The 24,552-nt window shown below is 43.1% G+C and overlaps 1 protein-coding gene across 2 annotated transcripts; it reads right to left on the bottom strand.

Moving 5' to 3' along the window:
- Nucleotides 1–9,050: 9,050 nt before the first annotated feature.
- On the bottom strand, nt 9,051–18,682 carry PTPN20 (protein tyrosine phosphatase non-receptor type 20). Of its 2 annotated transcripts, none has more exons than XM_034420102.3 (10): nt 18,580–18,682; nt 17,786–17,927; nt 16,715–16,785; nt 15,203–15,309; nt 14,339–14,487; nt 13,725–13,815; nt 12,117–12,451; nt 11,180–11,395; nt 10,269–10,331; nt 9,051–9,318 (listed from the first exon to the last, which is right to left on the bottom strand). In XM_034420102.3, exons 2-10 carry the CDS (start codon nt 17,879–17,881, stop codon nt 9,247–9,249), a joined length of 1,200 nt encoding a protein of 399 aa, XP_034275993.1. In that variant the 5' UTR covers nt 17,882–17,927; nt 18,580–18,682; the 3' UTR covers nt 9,051–9,246. The 2 variants fall into 2 exon arrangements, with proteins under 2 accessions (XP_034275993.1, XP_034275984.1); XM_034420093.3 differs by having other exon boundaries at nt 18,545–18,661.
- Between the last annotated feature and the right edge of the window lie 5,870 nt (nt 18,683–24,552).

Raw genomic sequence — 24,552 nt, 5'->3', positions numbered from 1 at the left:
TTAAAACATTTGTTCTCAGTTTAGGTGGAACAACCCAGTCCCCCCATAACAAATAGCCCCCTTGAGCAGACATTCCATGCTGTTTTACAATAAACAGTTTGAATTAAGTGCCTACCGGCGGCCACGCTAACACTGAATTGGAGCCGGTGACATTTGAACACCCCACTGTGTGTTACAATGGTCTGAGCCTCTGCAGTAGCAGTATCTACTGGCAGCTGCTGATATGCCTGCGCGAGGTCGAGTTTGGCAAATATTTTTCCGGGGCCCAGAGAGTGCAGCAAATGCTGAACAATGGGCACAGGGTATGCACTTTGCTGGAGGGCTTTATTCAAAGTCCACTTATAATCAGTGCAGATGCACACTGACTTGTCAGATTTGATTGGTGTTACAATTCGGGTCTCCCATTTTGCATGGTCTACCAGTTCCAGGATCCCCTGACTGAGAAGCTTATCTAGTTCCCTGTTTATCCTTGGCTTGAGAGCGAATGGAACCCTACGGGCCTTCATTCAAATTGGTGCTATCTGAGGGTCTAAGTTAAAAGAAATAGGGGTGCCAACATACTTGTCCAGGTCAGCGCTGAATATGTCCTGGAATTCGCGCAGCAAGTCGTCCACTCCGCCACTGGCGATGGAGTTGATGCCTGAGACTCTCATGCCAAGAGCTTCAAACCAATCTAACCCTAGCAGGCTTGGCAGGTTTCTGCTGATGACAGTTATTGGTAGTTCTTTATCATACTTGCCAAACTTCACCCAGAATTTACCGGAGCCTACAACAGGAATCCAATTCCCTTGATAGTCACACAATTTCAGCTGTTGGTGCCTTAGTTGTCTTTTCTGGATGAGTGGAACAGCCCAGGAGATGATAATCACCCATGACCCAGTGTTGATCTCCATCTCGCATGGTGACCCCTCAATGTGGATCGTTGTCTGTAATTTTTTGTTGTAGAGAGTGCTGGCTTGGTCGATTCACATTTGATATGTTTCTGGCATCCCAGAATGAAAGTTTTTTCATTTTAAGCCTCTCTGGGTCTCGTCTGGGGGCTTTCGGGGTTTTAGCCAGATTGCTAGGATGCTTAGGCCGGTGAAGGGCAGGCTGGCTTGCCCTGCAAACCTGTGCTAGATGACCCTTCCTCTCACAATGCCAACAGATAATGTCTCTAAAATGACAGACGGCTTTCTGGTATTGTCCCCCACAGCTAGCGCACCCTGGTTGCTTGTCATCGGTCTCGGGGTTTCTTTTCCTGTCTGTGCGGAATACTTCCTCATCACTGTCCTTGGCACCTTCATCCAGGACAGCTTCCTTCTGACTGATAGCTGTTTTCTGAGGTGCTGGGGGTGGTGGTTTGTCTTTGCAGTGACTCTGCCACCTTATTAGATGCCTCCGTTCCTCTTGCTTCATCTAGGGCGACATGTAGGATAAGGTTTGTCTTTGCCAGTAACCGGCATTGCAGCCAAATATTTTGCACACCACAAGTGAGTTGATCTAGAAGAATGTCATCTAGATCTCTGAACTCACAGTGTGTGGCCACTTTTTGTAATGCCGCGATATACTGGTTGATCGATTCTCCTTCCCTCTGGTTTCTTTGGCAGAAATCGTGTCACCACACCACCTTAGATGGCACCAGGGTGTAGTGCATTTTCAGCATATTCTGCAGCAGTTGCCAGGGTACTGATTTTATCGGGGTTGACTCTGATAGGGACTCAGCCATGTCAAAAACGCCGTGCCCGCAATGGCTGAGGAAGAGAGCTCTTTTTCTGTTATTGGACAGTTTGAGGAGGTCGTTTGCCTCCATGAAGCATTCGAACCTGGTCATATAGGAGCCCCATTGATCCCGGGCTGGGTCAAATGGCGTTGGCAGAGCGAATGCTGACATTGTTGCCTATTCCCATGTTTCGAATTTGGCGCGCAAGATGGCCACCGCTCCAATTTCCATTCCTGCCTGGCTGGATTAGTTGTCAGCTCTTTTTCTTCCATCTACTTCAATCCCACCTTCGTCACCAGTGTTAGATTGGGCAAATAAAGAGACGGAAAGCCAGGCTCATACAACTGTTCTTTATTGTAGCCCTGTAACATCCAGCAAAAAGTCTGCCTGACAGCTAGTCCTTATATTGGGAGCTGTCAGGCGTCTCAACTAATCAGGTTTAAGTATTTTTCCCACTCTTTCAGCGGACCAGAGTGAAGCCTATTGGTTTCACTGTTAGTATCTAACAAAAAATATATTCTTGTATCACACCTTGTGTTTGGTGATCCATCGACTTCAACACTGGGCTTAGGCCCAGTTTTGGGGACAACAGCAGCCTTGCCTTGAGAAATGAAGGGGGCTTCTCCCCTGTTCAGGAGGAAAGAGAAGGACCTCCTCAGAATACGACTGCACAGCCCTCCAAAGAGTAAAGGATCACCAAAACGCATGCCTTCCTTCCATAGGGGCTGTGGAAATTCAGAGAGAGGTGAGGTTACAGGTAGTCCTCAACCTACAGCAGATTGTTTAGTGACTGCTTGAAGTTACAACGGGCACTGTAAAAAGTGACTTATGACAATTTTCACACTTAAGACCGTTGCAGCATCCCTATGGTCACGTGATCAAAATTCAGATGCTTGGCAACTGACTCATATTTATGACCGTTAAGTATTCTGGGATCACATGATCACATTTTGTGACCTTCTGACAAGCAAAGTCAAGGGGGAAGCCAGATTCACTGAACAACCGGGTTACTAACTTAACAACTGCAGTGATTCATTTAACAACTCTGGCAAGAAAGGTTGTAAAACTCACTTAACAAACATCTCAATTAACAACAGAAATTTTCGGCTCAATTGTGGTCGTAAGTCAGGTATTATCTGTATAAACATAAGCTATAATTAACCTTGATTGATTAAAATGTCCAACCCAGACTCCAGTTGGGGAATTTCCTTCCTCATCTGTGGATGATACTGTTGAAAGCCTGCCCCTTCCATTGAGCCCAGCGGTGGCCAGGATGGGGGGGCATTACCACTTGCTCTTCCTTCAACGCAGCTCAAGCAGCACCTTGTTTGACCAGTGAGCAGAGAGCGGCAAAATGGAGGAACTGCATTGTATGAGGGAAGCTTGAATGGTTGGAGGCTCTCAGTTCCCTTTGTTTTTTCCACAGTCACTTCAGTTTGACTCCTTCTCCCTCAGCCAGTCTCATGGCTACAGAAGATGATTAATGCCTCCACAGGCAATTAAACAATGCAATTAAACCACGAAAAAGCCCTTCCTGGTTCTGGAAGACCACTGCAATTATACCCTAGCCTTACATCTTCTATTTGTGTGAAAATGGTGGTTTATTCAGTTACATTTGAATAACTGATTGTCTGGACCTATTTAAATCAGTTCTTTACTTGGTTTTTGGACTGCTTTAATCATTAGGGTAGGTGATTTATTCCAGCAAATAGATGGTGGGGAATCGGATCCTGTTCAACCACCCAGATTCTTATTGCTTTTAGCATCATGGACCTCAATATCTTTTGGGACCACTTCACTGTGATGGGCCAGGAGTCATAGCTGTGCAGTGGTTCTAGTCCTTCCTTCAGGAGGCACATAGAAGATGGTGCCAGAAGACTTCAAACAATGTAGGTGCTTGGCCCATTGTCAATTTCACCTTTCTGATACTAGATTGGCACAAATAGGATCTCAAGGTTTCTGAGAAGTAAATTGATTGGGGAAAAAAAGCTATTAAGAATGCTTGGTGTAGTAACATACTAGTCTGCTTTCAAGTTCTTTGTTCCTGTCATCTTTTTATGTCTTGCAAATTCGTATCTTTGTCCCCAAAGGTATTTCACCTCTACCAGAAACTGTAGGGTGAGGTCATTCAGAATTGACCTCTGGGAACAAACTCTGTCCAGCCCTACCAACCAACTCCACAGAAACAGTTGAAGTGGCTAGATGAGTGGGGACAAGCAGAGATGAAATCCAAACAAGATGGAGATTCTGCTGGTAAATAGCACAAGGATTTAGAGACTGAGATAAATCCACTTCGCTTCTGCTTCTATGTAAGACTCGCCTCTCCCCAAAATGCCTTTTTGTTGTTCAAAACACTCAGTCTATATTCTGACAGTATCTCTGTGCAACTATTGCCCATTCTCACGGTTCAGAGCTGAAAAGAGCCCGTGTGGACCTGGCTTTCCTTGTCAACATGAGAAGGCCAAATGCCATGCCATGACCAGCCTTGTCTCTCTCACTCCACGGAGAATCAAGGAATGGAGCTGCAGGAAGCAGGTGGGCGGGAAGAAGGCAGTCCTGCAGAGCCATGTCCTTGGCTGGGAGAAAGGGGGTCTTGTTGGATTCTCTCAGAGGGGCCCTGCCTCCTCTTCAGCTGACTTCAAGCAGCAGAGTTGGGCAGGTCCTCTCCCTGATGGCTGCTGATGCCACTTCAAAACAGGCAACATTGAGGGTGACAGTGCAATGATCTGAGTGAGGAGGGTCGCTTCCTAGTCTGCCTGTTAACGCATTCATTCATTTTAGAATGAAATGACTTGACATTCAATGAAAAGCGATGAAAAGCCACATATGAGTCAAAATGACAGAATCAGGACTTATTCAATGGAGCCCTTGTTTTCAACAGCTCCTTCCAACCCCTCATCCTAGAGTTTTATGCTGAAATGAGCACAGCTGACTGGATGAGAAGAAATTTAATATTGTCTGGCAAGAACTGTCTCCCCAGGTGCTGTGACAGGGAAAGGCACGGTGTGCTCCCTGGGCCTGGCATCTCTTTGTGTTAACATCAAGAAGTGACAAATGGAAGAAAGCAAAGAACAGATGGTGGCACATTTCTGCATTGCCACAGCGCTGGCAGCCTCAGGAACAGTACAGACCAACTTTAGCAGCAGCTTGTCTGTTTAACCAGTGACATCACCAAAGTAAAGAAAACCCAGGGGATGCAGATGTCACCAGGTCACGACCCAAATCAGGTATGATGTGCATAACCCCACCCCCACCCCCAATGATGCTGATGTCACCAGCATCATCTCCAGCTGAGTTCAAGGCAAGCCATTTTTAACTCCAAGTTCTAGATCTAAGTTAAAGTTATTCAATCATTTCTAGTCTTCACATGCTCAACTGTGTGATTGTAAAGGCTATTCCAACTCACACAACTTATTTACTTATGTATGTATCAAATTTACTTGCTTCCCATCTTGCAGTTCAGGTGATTCTGAGCAGTTGCCTGTGTATGTTTAAAACTGAATGGTGTTGGTGGCCACAAACCCAAGTGCAAAAGTTGTCCCACATCCCAGAATGCTGGAGAATTTTTGTCACATACTTGACATGCTTCAAGATACTGGACTGAATGCAGATAACTGGGGGTTCCTGATTCCAGACAAGCCTGAAATTGCACCAAGATGAATGTGCTTGCCTGCTGCAGATGGAAAGGCAGGCTCTTTGTCTCTGTTTAATGTGGGGCACCCTAAAAGCAATAGGATCCTTTTCAGCATTTGAGCAGGAGGACGAGGGGAGGGGTGTGTGAATCTTGTGGTTTCAGCATAGGAAGGTGGGTGGTTAAGCAATATGAAGTATGTATGTAGAGAGACAGACAGACAGACAGACAGAGACAGAGGGAGGGAGGGAGGGGAGAGAGAGGGGGGATTAACTGCAAGCCATTTAATATCTCTGTAGAGTTCCTGTTTGGGAACACAACAGAGATCCTAATAGATTTTCACAGATAGTTAATAGAATAGAATAGAATAGAATAGAATAGAATAGAATAGAATAGAATAGAATAGAATAGAATAGAATAGAATAGAATAGAATAGAATAGAAAACAGAGTTGGAAGGGATCTTGGAGGTCTTCTAGTCCAACCCCCTGCCCAGGCAGGAAACCCTACACCCCTTCAGACAAATGGTTATCCAACATCTTCTTAAAAATTTCCAGTGTTGGAGCATTCACTTCTGCAGGCAAGTTGTTCCACTTATTAATTGTTCTGTCAAGAAATTTCTCCTTAGTTCTAAATTGTTTCTCTCCTTGATAAGTTTCCACTCATTGCTTCTTGTTCTACCCTCAGGTGCTTTGAAGAATAGTTTGACTCCCTCTTCTTTATGGCAACCCCTGAGATATTGGAACACTGCTATCGTATCTCCCCTATTTCTTCTCTTCATTAAACTAGACATACCCAGTTCCTGCAACTGTTCTTCATGTTTTAGCATCCAGTCCTCTAATCATCTTTGTTGCTCTTCTCTGCACTCTTTCTAGAGTCTCAACATCTTTTTTACATCATGGCGACCAAAACTGAATGCAATATTCCAAGTGTGGCCTTACCAAGGCATTATAAAGTGGTATTAACACTTCACCTGATCTTGATTCTATCCGTTTATGCAGCCTAGTTGTTTCAAACTAAAATTTTTTGAAGCATTAAGAAAAATCTAAACATTGTGATAATTATCCTTTTTGAAATAAGATGCCATATACGTTGGAGGACTATTTTTGTCCTTTTTTCTAGAAGCCCAGGAGAAGGGGTATGCTTTTCTAAAGATGGTTGTCTGGCCAGAGTATGGGGACACAGTGAATCTTCAAGAGGAGATAAATATATTGAACAAATATGGTTGGAGCTGTTCCCGTTTGCTTCCAAAAATACACAGTGGAGGAACTGGATGGGAGGGAGTGGGGATGCTGGTTGTTTCTATTATTTGATGGGTTAAGACCCAGGTCTCCCATCCTTTGAAGTCACTTTTCCCTAGTGGTTTATGCTATACCATGCACACACCCTGCTGCTGAATTGGTTCTGAATCACAGTTAAAGAACCCCAATTCTTGGGAAAGAGTCTTGAAATGCAGCAGTTGAGACCTGGGGGTGGGGAGTGGGCTGCCAAAGACTTTCTGTGCCCTCTCATATTGAAATTGGTGAACAGAAAGGATTTCTTTTTCCTTCTTCTGAATAAAAAGTGCCCATACCCTACTTGTGGTCAGTGATGCTCAGGGAAAAGTTACACACTTGGCTGTAGGTCAACCACAGATAAAATGGTACACAAGGAAACAGCGACATCTGCTGGCTTGTAATGTTGCAGAGAATTTGAAAATTTGTACATTGCTTCCACCAACAAAATGATTAATTACTATCTAATCAGATGAGGAGAGCCAATTTGGTGTAGTGATTTAGGCACTGGGCTAGAAAGTGGGAGATAGTGAGTTCTAGTCCTGCCTTGGGCGCAAAGCCACCTTGGGCCAGTCACTCACTCTCAGCTCTAGGAAGGAGGCAATGGCAAACCACTCTTGGAAAACCTTGCCAAGAAAACAGCAGGAGCTTCTCCAGGCAGTCTCTGAGGATCAGACATGATTGAACGGAATAGAAAAAAATATTTCAATGTGGTATTGCTTCACAAAGCTTAAGGTTAGGGGAACCTTTTCCAAGGGTATTTGTTTCACGACCACTTCATTCAGCAACTAAGATTCCAGCCCCAACCGTGATCATTAAGTGTAAGCAAGGACTACCTACAAATGGTTGGGAGGGTTTGTTTTGTTTTAATTTTGAGCTTAAGACAAAGTCCAATCTCTTGTCACTGTAATTATCCTGACTATATTTAATTAATTTCATTGATTTAAGAATAGGCTTCAGTTGTGGGGTTTATTGTATTTGCTAACTGGCCAAAGTCGGTAATTAAAATGTATTCATTCATTATACAATTTTAAGTATTATATTAATTCAAATATAGCACATCAAGATGAAATTCTGCAAACTGGGAAAAAAACATGTTGCATCAAAAAAACATAAGACATGGATACACAATACAGAAGGAAAATACATCACAACTGAACAATAACACTTTAAAGGTTACAGCATCAACTCAAGTTACAATAATCACCTAAAGACAAATTATACTTTATTTCCTACCAATAAAGATATGGGCCCTTTCATAGTTGCATTGGCGGACGTGATCCTGAGACCAACTGAGAAATGTGATAACTCTTTCAATGTTTCCATCTTGTGACGTCCAAGTTGCATAGAGTGTCATGAAAAAGGAAAAACTGTTTTATGATTGCCTTTTACAGTGACATCTAAACATGTCAGAATTGTAAATTATTCAGCCACAGTAGGGACAGTATTTTTATCTAAGCAATTTATTGCCTCTGAAAATGCTACCATCTCTGCAATGGGGGTTAACAACCCTGATCTTTCTTCTAGTATATGATTGTTCCCATATATGATAATATCACAAGGCTTTGTCATGCCAGTGAACAAAAGCAGACTCAGAAATACCTAAGGTAAGCAGTAATAATTGCATGTGTGTATACAGGTTATATTTTGCTGCTCAAAGATTTAAAGCCATATGGGATACTCGGATGATCTATTAATTTCTGAAGAGTAGCATAAAATATTTTTACTAGCTACATACCCTAATCAGCTGCCCATCTAGAACCACTTCCAAGGGGTGAAATTATACTCTTAGCATTCTCATAAAAATGTTTCAGTTTTAAAATGCTACCGTATTAACTTATGAAAGGAACTTTGAAACTGAAAGACTTATGAAAGAAAGAAGAGTTGTTTGAATCAAATCAACTTGTTCCTCCACTTCTTCCTTTATACCTAAATAAAATATTGATTTAGGAAACTGAGCTTCAAAACACGGCTAGAAAAGGAAAGAAATCAGTGCATACATGGTTAGGACAGTATTTAAAAGCCCCCATTTGTAATTCAAACAAATTAGAAGAAAATTGCCTATGATTTAATATTGTAGTTAAGATAACAACATTGTTATCTAAGCTTTCTTCTGAGTTTTCTTCTATCTCCTTCTATCCTGGTGCAACTATATTCTAACACTAACGTTTATCCACACTGGATTTCAGAAGTCTTGTTTTTATCATTCAAGCCCAGCTCATCATCTTTCTTGAAGATTTCGCCTGCTTTAAATGGTGAACTCAGAGCTCCCTTTTCTGGTGGTGAAAAAGAAATAGGCCTCACGTGGCCTTGGAGCCCCATAAAGACACCCCCACCCACCCACCCACCCATCCCCAGTTCAGCTGCCATTCAGACACAAGGGAAACTACCGTATTCGCATTTGGTGCATCAAGGCTCCCCACGACAGAGACCAGCAGAGCTGAATTCAGTCACAAGCAGCCTTGTTTATACAGCTAGCGCTCCGTCTACACTGACTTTCCTATGTTGGGCGGATGCTTTAAGAGTTCATGTTTTCAGACCCTGAAGTGGAATGCAGCCCAGTGTATACAATGCTTCTCTTCGCATCTTGAGTTGCAATTAAAAAGATGAGTCTGAAGTCTTGGATAACTGCAGGCTGTCCTTACTGGGAATCCCTACTCTGGATGTTCTTCAGAGCTTCAAGAGCTATTTCATAGCAAAACACGTACTGTTCCTGGGTGAGGAGAAGGAGAAAACAGCCAGTTATTTTCCCAGCAGAGGCTGAAGGAAATAGATAATCTATCAGGTTTCAGCATGTCCACACAAATTCACTGAAGTAGAGTTATTTGGTATCTGTCGTAGTCAAAACAGTTAAAAAGGGACCCTTTAAAGACATGCAATGCTGGTGTTCTAATAAACAAGGACTCAGCCATCTGCTGTGTCCAGTTTTACTTTGCTGCTTGCCTCTATCTGAACTTGTGCTTTTGTTCTCCTGTACGAGCATTTTCCTCTGTACCCGTACATCTGTGTTATTCACTCTGTGTCTTCCCAAATTGTTCTCCTAAACTTCTTGGAGGGAACCGACCACTTGGCCTTCTTCCCTCCAGGCAACAGCTTTGCTTGCTATGACATCTCGGCAGCTCATTGGAGGATCAACTTCATTTAAGCAGGGAAACAATAGACAGGAGCGCAGGGGTGGGTGAGAGAAGGGGGCTGAGAGAGAAGTCCAGATGTGCTGCAAGAAGACCAAAGGGAATCTGTTCCACCCCAAAGGAAGGCAGCTGTCAGTTCGAATCTTCACACCTCTAAAGGGGAAGGTGCCAAGAATAGTTAAGAAGGTGAGAGAAGGTGGGGGGGGGGCTTCACCATCTCACCTGGGCTCTCCGATGGGACATCTCGGAAAGCTAAAAGCAAGTCAAAGTAACACAGGCATCTGGCATAAGGAGGACACGTTCTCCTTCTGCCCTCATGTCTGATCTGACACTGTGAAGCAGATTGGCTTTGTGTCCGGTATCCGCTTGGGTGGGGGGATTCACTCTGATGGATTGAATCTGAACTGATGCTCCTCTTGGCAACCTGGCACAAACCTGGGAGCTGACCTATCCTTCCCAAGCATAAAATATGGCGACGTTTTGTATACTTAACCTGGCCTGGCTTGTGCAAAAAAGCAGCAGCATTCCTCACCTTGGTTTGGATCATTCCAAAGCGCTGGTTTCTCATGTGGGTCACTATCTGCTTGATGTCAAACTGCAGCATAAGAAAAAAAAGGCTATTTGTTACCGGGCATTGCATGGAGGGTCTCATTGTTATTCTTAACATTTACATAGCAATTTCTAATTTGCAGCAATGTTTTGGTTATAGGGACAAAGTTTTGCAAAGAGGGGCTACACTTCTATTTTTACAGATGGTGATGGTCCCTGAGATTTCTGGGGGAAGCAACACACACTCCTTTGAGAAAATAAACCAACTTTAAAGACCCATTTCTGCTCCTGAAGCTCCCCAAAGAAGCTGAACCTTTTAACTCTGTCAGTCTTGGGATAAGAGAATCAGTAATAATGGAACCCAAAAGACTCGATTTGAAGATGAATCTTGGCAGCCATTCTGAAACTGCATAAGGATTTATTCTTAATCTAATTAATTGTGTAATTACCACACAATCTAAAGTGTAGGCAGTGATCACACCCTGGGAACTAAGCAGGAGATATTCTTGATTTTCCTTTCTAAAAAGTTCTTTTGCAATGTGGTTCTAAATGCTTTAGAAATGCAGAGCTCAGACTCAGAAGCAGGCATTGGCTTCAGATGAAATGGTGCCTCTTGCTGTTTCTATTTTAGAATCCTTTAAAATAAACATTTTAATCACATACAGTTCATATCAGCCAGGCAAAAATAGTTTCCAGAGGACAGGAACAGCCATGGGACTGGAAGGACAGAATGACAGAAAGGGAGACTCCTTTGCTTGGGTTTTTTCTCACCCAAGTATTTATTTAGGCTGGTTACATTTTATGCTGCTGAAGCTTTAAGAAGGAAACCCTCTTCCAATTTTCTCTCATTCTTTGCAACAGGATAAGCACAAACAAGTTTGCTTTGGTACTTACACACAAATCCTTTTCTATGTAAATCAACACAATATCCACGCAAAGCAGCACCCCGCTTCTTCCGATCCCAGCACTGCAGTGAGCAATGACCGGGCCTGACTGGTGAGTTTTTCTCATGTAGCGAACAAATTTGACCAGGTGCTGTAACGATTTGGGAGTCCCGTGGTCTGGCCAGTTCGTAAACTGGAGGTGCTGCACAACCCGCCTTTCCTGTGTCTGCAACAGAAAGAAACACGGGCACATGGAGCACTCTTAATGCAATTCCTAGAATCAGAGAGTCAGAAAGGATCTTGCGGACCCTTGCTCAACGCAGGCTTTGCTAAACACCTTCTCTGGCAGGTGGCAATCTCTGGCTGAGGAGAAGCCCCCATGTGGCATGGCAGCCTCTTCCACCGTCTGGGATCCCCAGAGCTGGAAAAGTCCCCCTGCTCACAAGGGAGCGCTTTTGCAGCCAGACATACCTGGTGGCGCAGTGGTTAGAATTCAGTACTGCAGGGCTAACTTACTGCCCACTGCCAGGAGTTTGATCCTGACCGGCTCAAGATTGACTCCGCCTTCCATCCTCCCGAGGTGGGTAAAATGAGGACCCAGATTGTTGGGGGCCATAGGTTGACTCTGTAAATTGCTTAGAGAGGGCTGCAAAGCACTGTGATGTGGTATATAAGTCTAAGGGCTACTGCTATTGCTATTAGCAATGTCATTTTCGGGACAGACTGTACACACTGACAAGCAGAGCACAATTTTGTTACAGCTCAGCTACAAAACAAAATTGCAAATGTCTTGTTTTGTCCAAGAGTAGATGCATTTCTAATGGAAGATTCATGCCTAAAATGTTTCTTATCATTGGCTGCCACAACATATACAAATCTGTTTATTAATTGAAAAACCGAATGCTGCATTGACATTTGTCGTGTTTATTGTGTTTGGGGTGCCTTACCAGTTTGTTGATCATTTCTATGATTCTAATGACAAAATAATCCAAGATTTGGTAGTTGAGTAGTTGCAGCCGAAAGCGAAGTAAATCCAAAGAATTGTGAGGTGGCTCAGGCCAATATCGGTGGCATTTGGATACTCCGTGTTCCTGTTCTCTTGTAATCATAGCAATGACGTTGGAGTTGTTCTCCCAGACCATTTGCCAGAAGTCATGGGTGGTAGAAAGCAGCGGGCCCTGTGTGGAGATGTACCAGAGCTCTTCTGTGCCCACTGGCACATGGATGTAACTGGCGTTGATGTAGCCCTTTGCCTCTCCAATGGGTACACGGGTGGCATCATCTAAAAAGGGAAGGGAGGGAGGAAAAGGAGGGAGGGAGGAAGAGAGGGAGGGAGGAAGAAAAGCAACCCCAATGGGCTTTTTTTGATTATTCAGTCACCAAGGTATTCATACAGAAACATTGACAGAGAAATACAGTATATCTGTTTAGATGTTTATATATAGTGCTATTTTTTCTGATTTTCCCTATTTTGTTAGTTGTCCTGGAAATAATACTATTCAAGAATACTATTCAATAATACTATTCCAATACAATTTACAATTGTAAAAATTGTAAAGAAATAAAATGCTACATCGTAACTGTCTGAGAGAGAGAAAGAGAGAGAGAGAGAGGAAATAAAATAAGATGTTATAAATTAAGCAACAAATGTAATACTAAACCTTCTGGCTACTGACATGCAACAGTGCTTAAAAGTTTGAAATTTCAGTATTCCTGCTTAAATATGGCGTAAAATATGGTCCTGAAACTAGACAACCAATAAAAAATGTGATATTTGTCTATTTATCCTTTTGAGCAAAATGATCCAAAGCTGCATATATTTGCGGCTATGTGGGGGAGCGGACCGGGGGGGGGGAGAGTCTAAAATGGCAGCCCCAGAGCCCCCCTTCAAGGCCATCGTTCTGCCCTCCTATTCATGGCTGCACAGAGGGAGAGAGAGCTGGAATCCCCCCAGTTAGAACAGAACCAACATTGTGCAGTCTAAACATTAAATATGGACCAGGGGTCTCATTTAACTTGGTCTCAGATTGATATTCACCACCTTGTCACTGAGCTGCCAAAAGCAGAATGTGTTGCCCTCGTGGCAGTGCCAGCCCCGCGCTATGGATGCCCATTGAGATCAGACTGGCCCCTCTGTGTGGCCTTTAGGGATCCCCTGGAAATGAAGCTTTCCAAGCAGTCTTTCACAAACATCACACCCTCCCCCCCAACCAGTGGCCATTCATTTTTGAAAATGAAAAACAGCCTGAAAATGGCCAAAAAACAGCCCAGAAAACAGCCCAAAAAATGAGCGGGGTGGAGCCAGCCAGTGATGGGATTTGCCAAACTGCACAGAATCTTAACTACTGATTCACTCGAACCGATGCGAACCGGCAGTAGCCCACCTCTGCCCCAACTCTCGCAGGTCTTGTCGTTCCTACTCTCCTAAATTGGTTTTTGTTTTGAGATTTGGATTGTATGTTTTTTCATCCTGTTATTTTTATTACCATATTGTAAACTTCAAGAGACTTCAGTGGGATGAAAATAGTATAAAAAAACAAAGAAGTATTTCTTACATGGGAGAATATCCCGGTATCTGTTCTTTTCCCGGTTTTCTGGTGTTTTGGCAACCTGGCAGTCATCCAGGGGCTTCAGGTGTTCTAAACTCTAACCCAAAGATAAAATCAGGTATATGATTTGTTTAAACAAGCACTTGCTTATTTTAGTTAAAGGAGCAATTGAAGGGGTCAGACATAATGAGGATTGTTTGGATTTGCCTAGCACACTATATAAAACCAGTGACTTATTCAATATGTTGTGATTAACAAAATATGCTTTAGTTTAGCTCCCTTGGAAACTTTTGATTGGCCGATGCTCTTTTCTGAGTACAAACTTGGTGATAAAATGTAGCTTTATCTCTGTGTGATGTATAAATTGACCACTAAAAATGGATGTGATTTCCCACCCCAGTGACCTTTACTTTCAGGTGTGTGGTCTTTCCAGGTTCAAAACCAACCTAAACATACAATGAGCATCACCTCCATTTTGTAGAATCTGGTAGGAAGGAAAACCACAGCAATGAAATTGAGGAATCTGTACACAAAATGGAACCCATAAGTTTATTTCTTGGAAACTGTTTTTGCCTGGAATGTAATAACGAAAGTTTGGATAGACGGTAAAGAGAACTCACCAAAAACTCCTTCAGGATCTCCTGTTCTTCCATTTGTCTTTGAATCTTCTGGATTAGTTGTCTGGCATTATGTCGCAGACCACATTTTGACCGTGATGGCTTGATCAGTGCCAGTTGGGTCAACTCCTCTTCACTGACAACTGATGGCCCTTCAAAGGATCAGAAAATGATTACCAGTTGAAGAGATTGAACGGTCTCTATAGCTCTATCCAGACCATGCTAACTTCATTCTCCATTCACAGATTAAACTTTCAAGGGCTGCTGGAATAATAAAGGGCAAGTGAACGTGTTCTCGCTGAGTGGCTGAAACCTGAAAGCCCTTGTTTCCTGCATTTGTTGTTTGTTCAATTTCTATGGCTGCCCATCTCAGTCAATGACTTTGGACAGCTTACTGTTCATAAAATATATTACAATTAAAAATAAAACATTTTAAAACAGTAAAACCAGTAAAACCAATAAAAAACTTTAAAAACATCTCTCTCTCTCTTTCTCTCCCTCTCTCCCTCCCTCCTCCCTCTCATTCTTTTTCTCAGTCCAAAGTACCTTACAGGGTTGTTGTGGTAGGAAAAAGGAGGATTAGGTAAATTCACTACCTTGAATTATTTGTAAAATAATAAAGGTGGGATATAAACAAACAAGCAAACAAATTCAGATCTGTAGATGGCAACTTAGCCAAACCACTTCCTTGCTTTTGCCAAACAAAGTACATGGTCCCAGGGAAAAGCTTGCTTTAAAGAAGGCTTTATCTTTATCTACTCATTATAATCCAAAGCACACTTTCTACACGAGTGATGCCACACGGAAGAGGGCTTAGCCTTCAATGGCATTAAAAGATCACCATAAGGAAAATTCTAAGGTGGATACCTTGGGGCAGCATGGTCAGCCTTTGGACTTCATCTTCATCACTGCTGTAACCGTCTGTTCCTAGAGTTTCCCGCCTTCTTTGTGCCTTAGCGTAAACTCTCTGAGGGCTTTAGAACAGCGTTATTCATTTAAGAATTGCAGGTAGACACTTATACACTTATATTCAAATCCCCAAAATGAAAGCAACTGCAAACAAGCATTAGCTTCCCCCTCTCGTTTACCATAGAGAGTTTTTCAGAAGGAACATGGCAATAGAGACCTTGGATTCATTCATGGGTTAAGAAATAGGCCTGTCAGGGACTGTCAGGAGGACTCTGTCACCTGAGTACCCTGGTTCGTGAATGCCCGTGCCAGGTGGGGTCAGCTTGTATGCTGGAGACGCAGTCTCTTCTGTTCACAAAGGCCAGTTGAGGTCCTCCATTTAATATAGGACCCGAAAACAGTTCTTACTTATTGCCTCAAGGCTTTCCCTGACTCACAGAGATAAGTAACTGAAACTAGAGGTACAGGTAGTCCTTGCTTAGTGACCCCAGTTGGGACAGGCAACTCTTTTGTAGTGTAGAGGTACTTGCTCTTTTGAGATCCCTCTGCAATCTCTCCACTTTGTAAGGACAGGTATGCAGCGGGGGGGGGGGGTGAGGGTGAGGCAATTGCTTGCGTTTTCTCTCTCCGCCACCTTGCAGAGTAGAGAGATTGAAGAGGAGGAGATTTCAGGACAGGACAGTCGGGGGCTGCTTGCACAGTGCCCCTGGGGTTCCCAGCCCCATGTGCCAGTGCAGCTGCATTGCTTTTGATGTGTAAAAGAACAAGCAGCTTTCTCTCTTGTAATCCCCCTCCTCTCCAATCTCTCTGCTACGCAAGGGGGACAGGGGAGAAAGGAAAAACGACAACAGGTCAAGCACAGGACAAGCCATAGTGACCGCAATGGTGGTCACATGACTGAGGTACACTGTGAAGGTCATACATACACAGTAAATGGGATGTACAGCTGTCTTTACAGCACCATCGTAACTTTGAAAGGTCTCAGAATGGATGATTGTTAAGCGAGGACCACCTGTATAGTGATGATTCTTCAGTTTGAACTTCTTGATGATTTCTCTCACTGGCTTCATACAGAGGTTAAGAAGAAGCCCAGTGACAGAGGGCTGATCTTTGTGTCCCTCTCCCACCGGGCCATCGCCTTGGACTCCTCCACGCAGGACTGCATTACAGGGCCTGACAGCCGAAGGAGAACCGGCCAGGCTGCAGAGCAGAGGCTAAATGGACAGGGGTATGAGCGGGGCTGGGCCTCTTTGCCTGCGAAAGGGAAGAGGAAGCTTACAGACTCTGCTTTCTTCTACATGTCTGAAGGGGAGCCTTTTTAAAAGGAGAGAAAGCAGCATCTGTGGTCGGTGGGCTAGACGCACCGGTCAGAACCTCCTGGCCAAAGACAGTTACGTCTGTACATAAAAAATGAGCTGGCAAGTACATATCTGAGGAGTTTTATAATCTTGATGGGCTTTAAACTCTTACCTGTCAGAAATGTTTTCAGAATTCCCTGGCCAATCCTCTTTGGTTGCAGGGAAGGCTCGGTTATCTGTTTCCTTAAAAAACAAAGCCTTAATGAATGACCTTTAAAAAGGGCAAACGAAGACAATCTTAGACAATCAATATATGTCCATAAACAGGATACTTGTAACTTTTCATCCAGCTAGCAAAATGTTTTATTTGTTTTTAATTATATTTGACTCCAGTTTTTCCTTACAAAATATCCATGAAGAGATTAGGGCAGAGAGGTTAATGCTGGAACTGTGTTGAATATTTTGGAATATTTGGAACAAACAGTAATGAAAAACAAAAGCTGTGTGGATCTTTTCAGATGCAGAGAAAGCCTTTGACAATTTGAACTGGACATTTCTGTTTAAATTTCATGAATTTTGGAGAAAATTTTACAAAATGGGTGAATTTGATTTACGCTTCACAGGCAATTTAAATAATTGTTAACAGAAACCACTCTAAGGAATCTTGAGCTTCAGTTCTGTACAAGTAGTTCAGAATACAGTAAAATGTGTAAAATTGCATGGATAGGATGCAGCAGCTTGCAATTAAACCATGGGGTACAGTATATTTTAATTACTACTGAACTTAGCAAAAGAATGCACATCTACATTTTGAAAATATGCCAAACGGCAAAATTTAATCTATAAATTTTTTACATGTCTTGTACTGCTGCAACAGCTGACCTTGTTTGGCTTTATGAACACTTTTTATCTAGTACTGTAAAGTATCTAAATGTGTTCCAACATTGTGATATAAATGAATATATTTGTTTCTCTTTTCCTACCTATGAAGGCTTCCCATGCACCAATGGGCATTGCCTAAAGAAATTGACCTAATTGCTAAATTTTACAGTTTCAGGAACACTTCTCCCTTGCTCCAAATTTTTACTTTTAAAAAAAGAAACCTGAAACAATTCCCTCATCCTTGAAATCTGCACTACTGCTGCTATGTTCACACACCTTCCCTGGATGCCTACCATCCAACAGTATTAAGACCCATAAGCATTGCAGGTTGTGGAAAGCTACAGTTCCATTCCTCCCTCACCTGATGGCTATATGGTTGACGGGTACCATCCTGGTTTTGACTGGCTTTTTCAAGGTTTTGGCCGATTCTTTCCTGGTCTTGACTGGATCCTTCCATGTGATAGCTTGCTGCACTTCTAACATTCCCAAGCCACCATATTCATCTGAACAAAAAAATCAATATTGGGCACTCTGAATGAAAGAAGAGAAGCTACAAGAGCCTACTATGCAAAGCCTAAAGGGTGTGAAGACCTCTCTCCTTCAAGTGACTTGAATGGAGCTGGCACAAGTGATGGGAACAGAGAAAACTCATCAGTATCCTCAGCAAAACACAAACAACTCACTCTAGAGAGGGACTGGGTTCCAGGCAGGCATGGACACGAGGGAGGGCTAATGGGGATGTCAGTATAGGGTGAATTCAGAGGGATGTAAGCTGTACTCTAGCCCATCCATAGAGCTGTTCTAGGATAAATGACATTTTCCATTTATGAGAAAAGTAAATAAAAACACCATGTTGACTTGGTGTACCCAACTATTGACAGTGTAGGTGAAATGAACCTAGTAAAGAATTATATCCTGTCCCCTTACTTGTTTAGGCCATTAATAAATACTTTATAATTCACTTATGCTATCTGCATTTCTGCTATTAGTTTCAAAACTTGGTCAGGAATTTTTGTTCTCCAAGGCAATACACATCAACACCATGATCTATAGATAAGGCAGAAGCTCATTTAATCTTCAGGAATTTAATTCAGATCCAAACAAGAGAACAAAAACCAACCCTCAATATACTGCATTTGTGCTAGTTCATAGTACCCATAGGATGACCGGATGCTCTGAGCCTTCACGAGATCCTTGGAGCTGGCTTTCCAACTGCCATACTGCGAGGTAGAACCCTGGGCCTCTGTGACCTCACCTGGGTTCAGGCGGCACTTTTCTATCCAGGACTTTGGAAACTGCAAAGCACAGTTTAGCCTTTGCTATAATTCTGTATTCAAAGATTGGCTCTTTAATCCACGGTCAAAACCCTCTCTTTTTTCTATGTTGACTCCTGGTGGTAATTGACTGGACAAGTCCCTGCAGTTTTCTTGGGAAGAATTCAGAAGTGGTTTCCCCTCCTTTTTCCTAGGGTTGAGAGAGAGGTCCCAACTGGCTCTGGGCCTAAGGGGGCTAGAACTTTCCAGTTTCTAGCCTGGTGCCTTTAACCAAAGTGGCTGCCCAAAATTACAGAGACATTAAGTGAAAGGCTTTACAATGGGGGGCAATAACAAAATAAGCACAAGTCTGATGAACTAAGGCTGAAGTTCCAAAAGCTTTCTAAATATTGAGGGATGCAGTAAATAACACTAAATATTGCTTGGGCAGTCATGCCACTGAACAGATGCCAACGGGTCCTTCCAGGGGTTGGGACGAAGTACTGAGTGATGCACAATAGAGCTGTGTTCAAGGCCTGGTTCTCTTCAACATATTTATGACATTTTAATTATTTTTATTGCTTTTAAATTAATAACAAAAAAGCACTTTAACAAAAAGGAAATACAAAGAGCAGAAAATATTGTATGATAAATTATTTTAACAGGAAACAACTACAATTCTCTATATAATTATCTAATGCAAATATTATTCAGGTACATATACCCTGTTTTCCCCAAAATAAGACATCCCCTGATAATAAGCCCAATCGGGCTTTTGAGAGCATGGCAATAAGGACAAGAACTTATTTCAGGGTTCAAAAAAATATAAGACAGGGTCTTATTTTTGGGGAAACACGGTATATATTTCTAATATATTTCTGTAACAATCATATTTTAACTTTTACTGTATCTTGTATAAATGAGTCCCATATTTCATCACGGTTATATACAAACTCTACGTCTATAGGAAATCTTATCATTATTCATCGATTTATTTATATTGTGAGGGAATTCCACTTCATATATTTGGAAAATGTTTTCAGAAAATAAATTCTTTGTTTATAAAAATCCATGGGATTCTTCGATTCAGAAAATATCTTCACAGGAAATGCAATTATTAATTAATGAGGCAGGATTCAGTTTTCAAAATTTGAAATTATATAATCTTGCTTACCTATTGTCAATTATTAAATAAATTTGGTTTAATTTTCTGATTTGGGCAATTTTGGAATATGCATATATAGCACCTTTGGTTGGATGGACAGTATTAGGATGTAAAAATATTAAAACTCTGGAAATAATTATCTTAGTTAGAAAGTTATGAATATAATGTAAAAAAAAATAAGATTCAACTCTTTTTCCCATGCTAAAGTGATTTATGGAAAAACTGGATGGAAGCAGAGATAGTGACTTTGAACCAACTGATTATGAAGATGATTTTTTAAACCTATGTTGTGTTAAGGGACAAATGCCATCTATCAGATGTAACAGGTTGTCAATATTTGTTTGCTAACAACATTGTTTGGACCAACCTATCTATGAATGACTTGAATGAGGAGTTAGAAAATAAGATGATCATGATCATACTTGCAGATAACACAGTTAAGGTAGCAAATCGTAAGCACGATTTAGTGGGATCTTGACAAGCTTGAAGCATGGGCAGAAATCAGGAAGATGAACCTCAGTAAGAAGAAATGCAGAGCTGTCCAGGGCACCATAGCAGGAAGTGGTACCACTGTGCATGTGAAAAGATCCTGGGTATTTTGCTAGATCATAAACTGAACACCAGTCCACAATGTAAAATGGCTGCAGAAAAAGGAATTGCAATCCTAAACTATATTTATGTATATACAGTTGTGCTCATAAGTTTACATACCCGGGCAGAATTTATGATTTCTTGGCCATTTTTCAGAGAATATGAACGATAACACGAAAACTTTTCTTTCACTCATGGTTAGTGTTTGGCTGAAGCCATTTATTATCAATCAACTGTTTACTCTTTTTCAATCATAATGATAACAAAATCTACCCAAATGACCCTGATCACAAGTTTACATACCCCAGTTCTTAATAGGGTGTATTGCCCTCTTTAACATCAATGACAGCTTGAAGTCTTTTGTGGTATGTGTGGATGAGGCTCTTTATCTTCTCAGATGGTAAAGCTGCCCATTCTTCCTGGCAAAAAGCCTCCAGGTCCTGTAAATTCTTGGGCTGTCTTGCATGAACTGCATGTTTGAGATCTCCCCAGAGTGGCTCAATGATATTGAGGTCAGGAGATTGAGCTGGCCACTCCAGAACCTTCACTTTATTCTGCTGTAGCCAATGACAGGGTGACTTGGCCTTGTGTTTAGGATCATTGTCATGTCCTAATGTCCAAGTACGTCCCATGTGCAGCTTCCGGGCTGATGAATACAAATTGTCCTCCAGTATCTTTTGATAATATACGGCATTCATCGTGCCATCAATTCTGACCAAATGTCCTGTGCCTTTGTAGCTCACACATCCCCAAAACATCAGCGATCCATCTCCGTGTTTCACAGTAGGAATGATGCACTTTTCATCATAGGCCTTGTTGACTCCTCTCCAAATGTAGCATTTATGGTTGTGGCCGAAAAGCTCAAATTTAGTCTCATCACTCCAAATGACTGTGCCAGAAAGTTTGAGGCTTGCCTCTGTGCTGTTTGGCATATTGTAAGCGGGATACTTTGTGGCATTTGTGTAGTAATGGCTTTCTTCTGGCGACTCGACCATGCAGCCCATCTTTCTTCCAGTGCCTCCTTATTGTGCATCTTGCAACAGCCACATGTTTTCAGAGAGTCCTGTATTTCACCTGAAGTTATTTGTGGGTTTTTCTTTGCATCCCGAACAATTTTCCTGGCAGCTGTGGCTGAAAGTTTAGTTGGTCTACCTGACCGTGGTTTGGTTTCAACAGAACCCCTCATTTTCCACTTCTTGATTAGAGTTTGAACACTGCTGATTGGCATTCTCAATCCCTTGGATATCTTTTTATATCCCTTTCCTGTTTTATACAGTTCAACTACCTTTTACCAAAGATCCTTTGACAGTTCTTTTGCTTTCCCTATGACTCAGAATTCAGAAACGTCAGTGCAGCACTGGATGAAGGATGCAAGGGTCTGTCAGGAGGCCAGAAACTCATTGACCTTTTATACACACACACTAATTACATGCAAACAGATCACAGGTGAGGATGGTTACCTGTAATGGCCATTCACACCCCTTTGTGTCAACATGTGTGCATGTTATCTGGCCACAATCACTGGGGTATGTAAACTTGTGAGCAGGGTCATTTGGGTAGCTTCTGTTGTCATTATGATTGAAAAAGAGTAAACACAGTTGATTGAAAATAAAGGGCTTCAGCCAAACACTAACCATGAGTGATATCATTCATATTCTCTGAAAAATGGCCAGGAAATCATAAATTCTGCCAGGGTATGTAAACTTATATGAGCACAACTGTATTTATGAAACTAATTTTTGTAGCTACCTAGCTGACAGCTCTGACTAAGTCTGGGCAGCTTACAAGAGGGGTGTCAAATTAGATTTCATTGAGCGCCGCATCAGGGTTGTGTTTGACCATGGGAGGATCAGGGGGCCATGGCCAGGGTGGGCATGGCCAGTTCAACGTCACTCATGTGATCAAATACCACTTTTGCTAGTAGTTTGTTTCGCTAGCACTCTGCCAGTGAAAGTGGAGCTCATGACAGCCATGAACAGCCCTCCCATGCTCCGTTTTCGGCTGCGACAGCCTCCTGCAACCCTCTGCCAGCGAAAATGGAGCTTGGCCCTCCCAGGCTCCATTTTCGTTGGCAGAGGCACCGTAGGTCAGTACTTTGCTGTTTCCAGGGTGGCCCCGCAGGCCAGATCTAAGCACCCTGCAGGCTGGATCCGACCCGTGGGCCTTGAGTTTGACACCCCTGGCTTACAACATTGTACCCGCAGAAATATAGTGTCAAAATCAAGAGAAGCCGATTTTATCCTCCATTCCACTGAGGTCATACCCAGAATATTGTACAAAAGCTCAGGTTTCAAATCAAGGATGGTAGAGAGAATAATTGAATATTCATGTTCTCCTTTTTTAAAAAAAATCTTTCATAAGAATCTCTTATAGAAATCCATCAGGTGCAAACAGGACTTCCACCTGTGTTTTTTAAATCGACATTGGGGAAAATCTTGCTTTTTCTGGCTTGGTCCGCCCAGCCCAGATTCTGCAGAGCCACATCAGAATAGAATCGGAAGGAACCTTGGAGATTTTCTAGTCCAACCCCGTGCTCAAGCAGGAGACCCTATACCCGTGATGGTGAACCTATGGCATGCGCATACCAGAAACCGGAAGCTCAGCTTCCCGGTGTGTGCATGCACGCTGGGGAACTGCTCTTCCCGTTTCCTGCGCTCCCACGCATGTGCGCCAGGGAGCTGCTCTTCCAGTTTCTGGTGCTCCCCCCCCCCCCGTGCATGCACTCCTGTTTCAGCACTTGGTGCCGAAAAGGTTCACCAAAACCACCCTATACCATTTCAGACAGCTTGCTATCCAATCTTTCCTTAAAAACCCCCAGTGATGAAGCACCTACAACTTCTGGAGGGAAGCTTCTTCCACTTGTTGATTGTCCTCCCCTTCAGAAAGTATCTCCTTAGTTCTAGGTTGCTTCTCTCCTTGGTGAGTTTCCATCCGTTGCTTGCCTTGCCTTCTGGTGCTTTGGAGAATAGGCTGACCCCCTCCTCTTTGTGGCAGCCCCTCAAATACTGGAATACTGCTAATATGTCCCCCTGGTCCATCTTTTCTATAGACTGGCCATCCCCATTTCCTGCAACCGGTCTTCATGTTTTATTTTCCAGGCCTTTAATCATCTGAGCAGCTCTTGTCTACACTTCTTCCAAAGTCTCAACATCTTTTTTGCAATGTGGGGACCAAAACTGGATGCAGGATTCCAGGTATAGCCTTATGTATAAAGAGGTACTAATCAGGGGTGAAATGTAAAATTTGTTACTACCGGTTCTGTGGGGGTGGCTTGGTGGGGGGGTAATGTGACTGGGTGGGCTTGGCCAACTTTTTTTTTTTAAACTTTTCAAAGCATTTTTTCTAATGCTTTGAAAAGCCTCTGCCGATCAGGCAACTCAGCTGGGATCGTCAGAGACTTTTCAAAGCATTTTTTTTATCACCTCTTTGGCCAGGAGGTTGCAGAAAAGCCTCTGAGGATCCCAGCTGAGCCGCGTGATCATCAGAGGCTTTTTTTTTTAACTTCTAAAAGCATTTTTTCGTGGGAAGGGGTTGTAGAAAAAATGCTTTTAAAAGTTAAAAAAAAAAAAAGCCTCTGATGATCCTGCGGCTGAGCTGGGCATGGGGTGGGGGGAGGGGTTGCAGGGATTTTTGCTGCCGGTTCTCCGAACCACCGGCCGCCATCGCTACCGGATCGGGCGATCCGGTCCGAACCGGGAGCATTTCACCGCCGGTACTGATACTTCACGTGATTTTGATCCTTTGCCTCTGTTTATACAACCAAGGAGTGTATTAGTTTTTTTGGCTGCTGCCTCACACCGCTGGCTCACGTTTAAGTGACCGGGACTCCCTCCTGCGGTTGCTGTTTTTGTGCCGGCTTTCACCCAACCTGCACTCCCTCTTCCTAGGGGCCGCCCGAGTCCCCTGCTACTAGCGGAGAGGCCTGCAGGCCGAAACCCCCCCCCCCCCAACACCGCTCCCGCACAGGCGGAGCTCGCGGAGACATCCCCCCCCCCCCCAACTCCTTCCTGCGGAAGGCGAGGGCGGCGCAGCGGCAGGGGCGGGCGCAGGCGCAGGCGGCGCGCGATCACGTCAGGCGGGTGGGCGGGCGGGCCTGCTGGCTGGCTGGCGCTCCAGGTG

The sequence above is a fragment of the Pantherophis guttatus genome, chromosome 5 (genome assembly GCF_059756535.1).
Source record: "Pantherophis guttatus breed Tessera chromosome 5, ASM5975653v1, whole genome shotgun sequence".
Taxonomy (NCBI): domain Eukaryota; kingdom Metazoa; phylum Chordata; class Lepidosauria; order Squamata; family Colubridae; genus Pantherophis; species Pantherophis guttatus.
The sequence above is the reverse complement of the archived record's forward strand: the minus strand, read 5'-3'. Positions and strand labels throughout refer to the sequence as shown.